The sequence below is a fragment of the Manduca sexta genome, chromosome 5 (genome assembly GCF_014839805.1).
Source record: "Manduca sexta isolate Smith_Timp_Sample1 chromosome 5, JHU_Msex_v1.0, whole genome shotgun sequence".
In the NCBI taxonomy this organism is placed as follows: Eukaryota; Metazoa; Arthropoda; class Insecta; order Lepidoptera; family Sphingidae; genus Manduca; species Manduca sexta.
In genome coordinates, this window is record NC_051119.1 from 7,309,886 (window position 1) to 7,317,182 (window position 7,297).

At 33.0% G+C, this 7,297-nt stretch overlaps 1 protein-coding gene across 2 annotated transcripts in view; it reads left to right on the top strand.

The window, feature by feature from the left end:
- The window catches only part of LOC115444639, a 29,673-nt gene extending 23,079 nt beyond the window's left edge, over positions 1-6,594 (top strand). Inside the window, exons 5-9 of one of the 2 annotated variants that reach the window (XM_030170493.2) lie at positions 2,022-2,226; positions 2,666-2,793; positions 2,983-3,131; positions 4,408-4,495; positions 5,493-5,566. In XM_030170493.2, the coding sequence (XP_030026353.2) occupies positions 2,022-2,226; positions 2,666-2,793; positions 2,983-3,131; positions 4,408-4,495; positions 5,493-5,532 (610 nt within the window). In that variant the 3' untranslated portion in view covers positions 5,533-5,566. Of the gene's footprint in view, positions 1-2,021; positions 2,227-2,665; positions 2,794-2,982; positions 3,132-4,407; positions 4,496-5,492 lie in introns of both variants that reach the window. The other variant, XM_030170491.2, reaches the window with a different exon arrangement.
- Positions 6,595-7,297: the final 703 nt, after the last annotated feature.

Genomic DNA, 7,297 nt, shown 5'->3' on the forward strand with positions numbered 1-7,297 from the left:
CACTTCTTTTTCCTGTCATTTTGTAAATATTTACCGCTTCTTATGTATTGTAGAAAGGCGCTAAAACAGCTTTGTTTACTGTGTCATTAGCCTGTCCGACCGTTGATCCTAAACTATTTGTCTTCTACACACATTAATGACAAAAAACGAGAAAAGAGAAACAGTTGAAATAATATATCGTAAATCAATATTAAGTATTTTACTTCTCGAAAAACGTTATTGGTTACTAAATAAAACTATGTATTTTTCCTCATTGACAAAAATATGAAACCAGCTTAATATAACATTGTTTATAGGTACTATCCCAATCGATTTGGCCTATTTCTAAAATATTATTAAATATATCAAGTACATAACATAATTATGGGATGTAGCATACGTGACAAATATCGAACCTTTTTTAACTTAAAGGAATTATTTAATAAGTTATAAAATTATTGCTCTACGATGCAATATAGAGCATAATAGATTCTCATTTGACAAAGAGACTGTATTTCTGCTGGATCTATTATCTCCGTCCACATCTCTTTTTAATCGAAAATAATATATATATCAGCTCTGTATTATATAATACTGTCACTGCTGGGCACGGCCCTCCTCTACTTCTGAGAGTTATTAGGCCTTAGCCCCCCACGTTAGCTTAATGTGGATGGGAAGACTTCAGATACCCTCAAAATTCCTATAGATAACTTCTCAGATATGCAGATTTCCTCACGATGGTTTTCTTTGCTGTTAAAGCAAGAGATGTCTCGCAAAGAATACATACATAATTGTATATAATTCAGAGGTGTGTGACCTTAGGATTTAAACCTACAGACATTCGTCACGGCAGTCCTTTCCACACCCAACTAGGATATCGCCGCCTATAGGAAATAACTTAAGTTAATTTTAATATGAGTTTACTTGCGCGCTTTTTTCATCATTTGTTCTCAGTTTCTACTGTATTACGATTCAGTTTCTATTATGTGTCTTTGGCGGCAAAAATCTATACAATTACATGAGATCAACAGGAATAAAAAAATATTCCAGTTCTCATTTATTCTACATTCGAAGAATACATTAAGCATATCGTCTAGCAAATAAACATCAATTACTTTTACTGTACTAAGGAACTCTAATCTTTGCAAACATCGATCAACGCGCACATAAATAACTTCCAAGAATAAGATAAATGTGTATCAATTAATATCATTGACGTCATATAATTACGTCATAAAGTTATTAATATGAACGATATCATTACTAGAATAGTCTGAACCTTATAAACCTAGATTCTATTACTAGATTGAAATGAAATTACTTGACCGATTTTTCGTTTAATTTATTTATACATCGTGACCATCAAGAATGACATTCTATGAAGGAGTAAAAATTGAACATATAATCATGATTTTTTTTTTAAATAACTTTCATTTCAATGTTGAACTTACATAGTACATAATATGAATAATCTATACGCATATATTTCTATAGGCTCACAAACTTCCCTTATATCTGTAAAAGTAACATTTACATGTAATGTAAAAACAATAAAGATTGCTAAAACACAAACGTTATAATCTTTAACAAAAGCAATAATTTTAACACTGTTAATGAAAATTGGTTGTCAATTATTCCTCAGTTAAACGTTGGAATTAATTGCATCACAATCTACCCCGTTTGGTGACAAATTCTTAGCAGTAAAAAATTTCAACCTCACCTGGCTTTTGGCTTCATGCCAAGTAACTGCTACATATTTATCGATCTAAATGCAGAGTTTCTACATTTGTGAACGTTTGCCACGTGTCTAAAACATAAACTGAGACATCTTTTACGAATTATAATACGGATTAATTATCTAATTTGAAAAATAGGATTTTATCAATCTGGAAATCATATCCTGGTCCTTCCAAGTCGTAGGTTATCAAGAAAAGTATCACTGGTCATTGATCCTTAGCAAAAACAGCAGAATGAACTTCAAAATCTATAAGATTTCTCTTTCCTTTTCTCATATCAGTCTAACCTTCTCTCTTCTTTTCCAGTATCGAAATTACCCAAATCACGAACCATGGGCTGTGCAACATCCACTGGCCGGGGCATGAGCAGTGCGTCACTGTGACTTTCGGAGTCCCCCTGACTTACGAGGAGGGCATGAACTACCGGCTTAACGAGACCGACCTGCAGAAAATGTGGAAGTACATCGAGAAGGAGGACTTCAGTAAACGGATGGAGTTGCTTGGAATTGAGGTGAGGATGGTTTACTAATAAGGAAATCACTCTAAAACTTAGCAATTCCGGAAAATTATCTTCCAAGGCATCAAGGATAGCATACAACAGCATGTGAAACAGAGACTTGAGAAAAGGTCTTCATGGCCAATGATTGTTTTGCAATTTACATCAATGCGTTATGAGTTAGAAAAACAATGCTTGTTCACAGCTATATAGAAATATTAATACACATAATCAGCAGCACTGCGCTTCATCAGGCGAGATCGCATCAACTGGAAACAGTTTTCGAAATGCAGAAGGAATCACGATCCTCTGTAATGGGGGGACGATTAAGAAGAAGAATACCCATAATGCCGATTAGTGAAAATTAATACGTGATTAAAACCATTTAAAAGCTCAAAGTCATAGCATAGCATAAAGCCCTGAATTTCCTAAATATTACTAATGTTGCTTCCAGGAGTTCATCGTCCCCGACGATCAATCGGTGTTGATGATGTGGCTGTTGATCGGCGCGGGAGTGGTCGTCTCGATGGCGATGTTGGCGTTCGCTCTGTGGCGATTCAGCTGCTTCGATGATTACACCAGGTAAGAAAATCCATTCATACTGAGAAATAATTTCACGGTCACCCAAGGCCGTATCCAAAATACCTTTACAATTGTTAATGCTGGTACAAATGTATGAGAATGACATATTATAACAAAAGACTTACGATAATTATTAATATAGGTAACGATCAACATGATATATGATATAATTGGCATATTATGTTCCAGGATGCAAGCCTTCAGCGACACAGACAGTATAAAGGCGCAAAAGAGGGATTTGGATCTCTATCCCACCCCCCACCAGACCCTGCCACCCCTCTACAGCGAGAACGACTACAAATGGCCTGATCTCAACAAATTCGATGATGATGCTAGAGGTGAGCATTCAGCATACAATCAAACCAGGTTCTGTTTTCTGCGATAGGCAAAAGCTTGACAGGCTCCAGAAATAGTCAATGTTTGAGTGCGGGTAAAATTACTATAAGTTGGAGGGTTAATGTATATCAAAACAAACACGTAACACACCTTTATCTCCGAAGCGGTAGCTGTCTGTTCGGACGTGTTTGATTGTGTGTTACATGTCTGTACATGCAAATACTTTTCAGCACGTGTGGTCTGTCTTATGTTATAAAGGCGAGCTACCCACCCTCGTCCCCCTACAAGGTGGACATATGACCTAATAAAAGTTGCAGAAGGTTGTTGGCTGCAAGCCGCTTCCAATCGGTCGATCTGATGAAATCTTTGGGGGATACCCATGTTCAACAGTAGGCGTCTTGCGGCTGATGTTGATATTTTGTTTGTAAATTAAGGCAATAAGTAAGTCACTTGGTAGCTTCACATCACCATGTTTTAGTATTATATTTCCTAGGGTGTGTCTCTTATTCCAAGATATTAGACGTTGAGACGTACCACTTGCAGGCACACTAAATATGATTAAAACTAAATATATTGTAGCTGTCTTTGTCAATTGCTAACGGATGACAGTGACAGCAGGAGGTTTTAAATGTAGGCGCTATATTTAGTAAGTGGTTGTGCAAGCCAACCAAGTTTCTAGTTAAATTGGAACAGAATAATGCTTGACATTAGAAACATACGAGGTGATGACTATTTAGACGAATTGTAGAATTGAATAAGTACTTGTATGATTCCGTAATTTACTTTTCGTGTTTTATGACTGACTTACAGATTATCTTTAGTTACTTTAGATAGTGTTTTATATTTGTTATAGATTACATTTTCTAGATTACGTTTGGCGATATTACTAAAAACATTTTTACATACATACATACATAGTATCACACCTCTATTCCATAGGGGTAGGCAGTGACTATGGATTGCCACTTTCACGATTCTGACACACTTCTCGAGCTTCTTCCAACTTCATCAATCATTTCATGCATTTTTTCCGGTTCAGGTAATTTTGACCTGGTCTTTACTAAGAATGTCAGATATCTGACATTCAAAGGTTCGATGCGGTCGAGCCCTACCGGCTCTTCCATCCACATTCGCCTTATAGACTCTCTTTGTCAGTCTTTTATCATCCATCCTCTCCAAATGCCCAAACCACCTTAGCATACTCTTCTCAATTTAATCTTCTAAAAACTTTTCGCAAAAAAAAAAAGTTAAAATGAATGTGTAATTCTGTTATTTCAGTGGACATTGGAGGGTTCGCCAACAGAAGTTATATCCGAGACGACTTGTACGACTTGGACTACGAAGAAGAAGTGCCCAATAACGAAAGGTAAATTTGTAATCAATTACATAATAATGTTTGCATATTAAAAACATTGTCCTACAAAAACAAATTTCAAACCATTAACATTAATATTTGCTGGTGCAGGATATATTTTATATCCGCCCGTATAGCGACCACCGTACACAAGGTGTTAAAACCCGCCATAGTGGCGCACGTAAGTGTGTCGCGTTCCGGGATTACCTGTGTATAATGTAAATCCGTCCGATTCCATCAGGCCGGCATAATTGTGTCGACTGCCGAGGGGTAATCATCCCTCGTCAGTCGACATTCTATTCCACTTACTATAAGGTGCATAAGGGTCACTTTGCCTTGACGGTATAAAAAATAATTATACTTTATCTATATTGTATGTAGGTATTTATTTTCATTAATCATTAAAAAAAAAGCTTCTTCTTTTATCGCATCCTGTCACATATCTCTTAGGCATCTTCGATAGTATAAACCTATCAAGATATTTTGACTTACCTTTTAATTCTGCTCAGTGATAGCACGTGTATCCTATATCAATGACGATAATGGGAAAAATATAGTTACTAACATGGGAACTAACACTAGAGGAAAGGCAGCATACATTTTAACGCGACTAGTAACAACTACTACGCAATGCTTACTTATAAACTTCCATACTTTCAAAAAAAATTGGGTTATTTTTACATATAATTCCGACAATCTTTATGTAAACTATATCACTAACAAACTAACAAATTACATGTTCACAACTGACGTGTAGCCATAGCTTTAAATCATTGTACAGCATGTGAGTACTATCGTGTAACTCTATCATAACTTGTTATGAAATTGCGTAATTTGATGACAACCGTAACTATTCATAATATAATAAACCCCACATAGGTATAGTATTCTTGATAAATACAGAATAACAAATACTTTAATTACAAATTCGGTATTAGCCAATAAATACTCGTTATTTACAATTTATAAATAATTGCCAAGTTATTAATAGTTTATTTCTTTGTTACAGAGTCAGAAACAGCCTCCGAGACAACTACAGCAATGTTTAGAAATAATACGAGTTTTAAAATTGTGACACATTATCAAAAAACCTGCCTCTCTTAATCCTTACTATGGCTAATGTATTGCCGTTGAGCTAAATATCTCATATTTGTGCAGCTTTGTCATCCCCAGCGTTTAGAACTGAAGGATTATATACTCTAAATAAGTCAGAATAAATGACTTTTTAAATGAATTTGTATTGTGTCATGATTTACAAGTGTTAGTCGACGATAAATATGAAGTCGCCATTTTTTAATGTCGATAATATAACTGTGTATATTTATAATAAGGTTTAATATGTGATTATTATAGCAACTGTCATTTGAAATGAAAATAAGACAAAATTTTAAATCAAAGCGAGTATATTATAGTAAATGTGTTATGATTTTAATCATATTTTATATGAAAATATATAATAAGACTAAAAATATACTGTGCGTTATTTGTTTAGTAATATATTGTGGTATTAAATGTAAAGCATTTAAAATATACGTGAATGTTAATGACAGTATATGTAAAAACTAAAACGAAAATGTGGTTCCTTACAGATATTCATTTTGGTAATAAAATATAATTGGCATATATATTTGTGTATTTTATTTGACATAAATGTTTATCTAAAATATATTGCTTTAATAATATCAGTTAATTTTATTTCCCAATTTTATTCTGAAGGAACTGTATTTTCGTATGTAATATAAGAATACCTAAAACTATATTAGATAATTATATTAAATATATTATAGGCCGTTGGTATAGGCGAGATAGTTTCCGTTATAATGAAATATTTTATTGTTACCTTAAAATTTAAGGTAGTTTATTGATCAAAATTAGTATAAACTTCTTGCATGGACTTAGGCAATGTAAGATATATTTAAATTTTATTTCATTTATTCTGACTATGTCCATGTTGGTTGTAAATGATTATTAACAATGATTTTGGAATAACGCAATCATACTCAGGCCGTTAGAACTAGTGTTGTTATTTTTTATTTGTTTTATAAAAATATTTTTAAAAGAATTTAAATTTTTGTTTTGGTTTTAACGACGAATAAACAGTTATTTTTTTATTTGCGTTTTTTTTTGTTTTTTTTTTTATTTGTTTTAGAGTTGCAAACGCTGCAAAAATACTTTAATGGGAATTAAATGGACATTAAAACTGGATATCAAAATCTATATAAAATGAAGACAGACTGATAAAAAAAACAACTTGATGTAACTGCGATACATTTTAAAATCTATATTAACAACTTCACATTAATGTTTTGTTTTTTTTTTATTAGTGTATTTTTTTTAAATATTTAAAGTAAATTAAATAAAAGAAGGTATATTTTTAATAGATTCACAATAAAGCCAAGTTAGGCACACCTTGATACCTCGATTCGCTTACGCTTACGGAAAATAGAAAATATACGCCATTAAGCTATAAATATAGATAAATATTATCCTAGCCTTGTTAGTTAGAAAAAAATCTAGATTCATTTCCAAAAAACATATCATTTTAGTTAACTAGAGTTGTGTTTAGAGTTTATAATAGGGTTGTGAGAATGTAGTATAGACATGAAACATTAAAATTGTTTTAATTGACAGTCACACACAGTAAACGTAAGATATAGAATCTTGAGATGTTTAAAAATTAAGCACATGTGCCACTGAAAAATAATAATTGACTTGAAATTATCGTTAAACGTATACAATCTAATAAACGAGTTTTCGCGTTAAAACGAGCGAGGAAGTGTCTGTTAGTCTTGTCATGTCTAATCCAATAGTTGA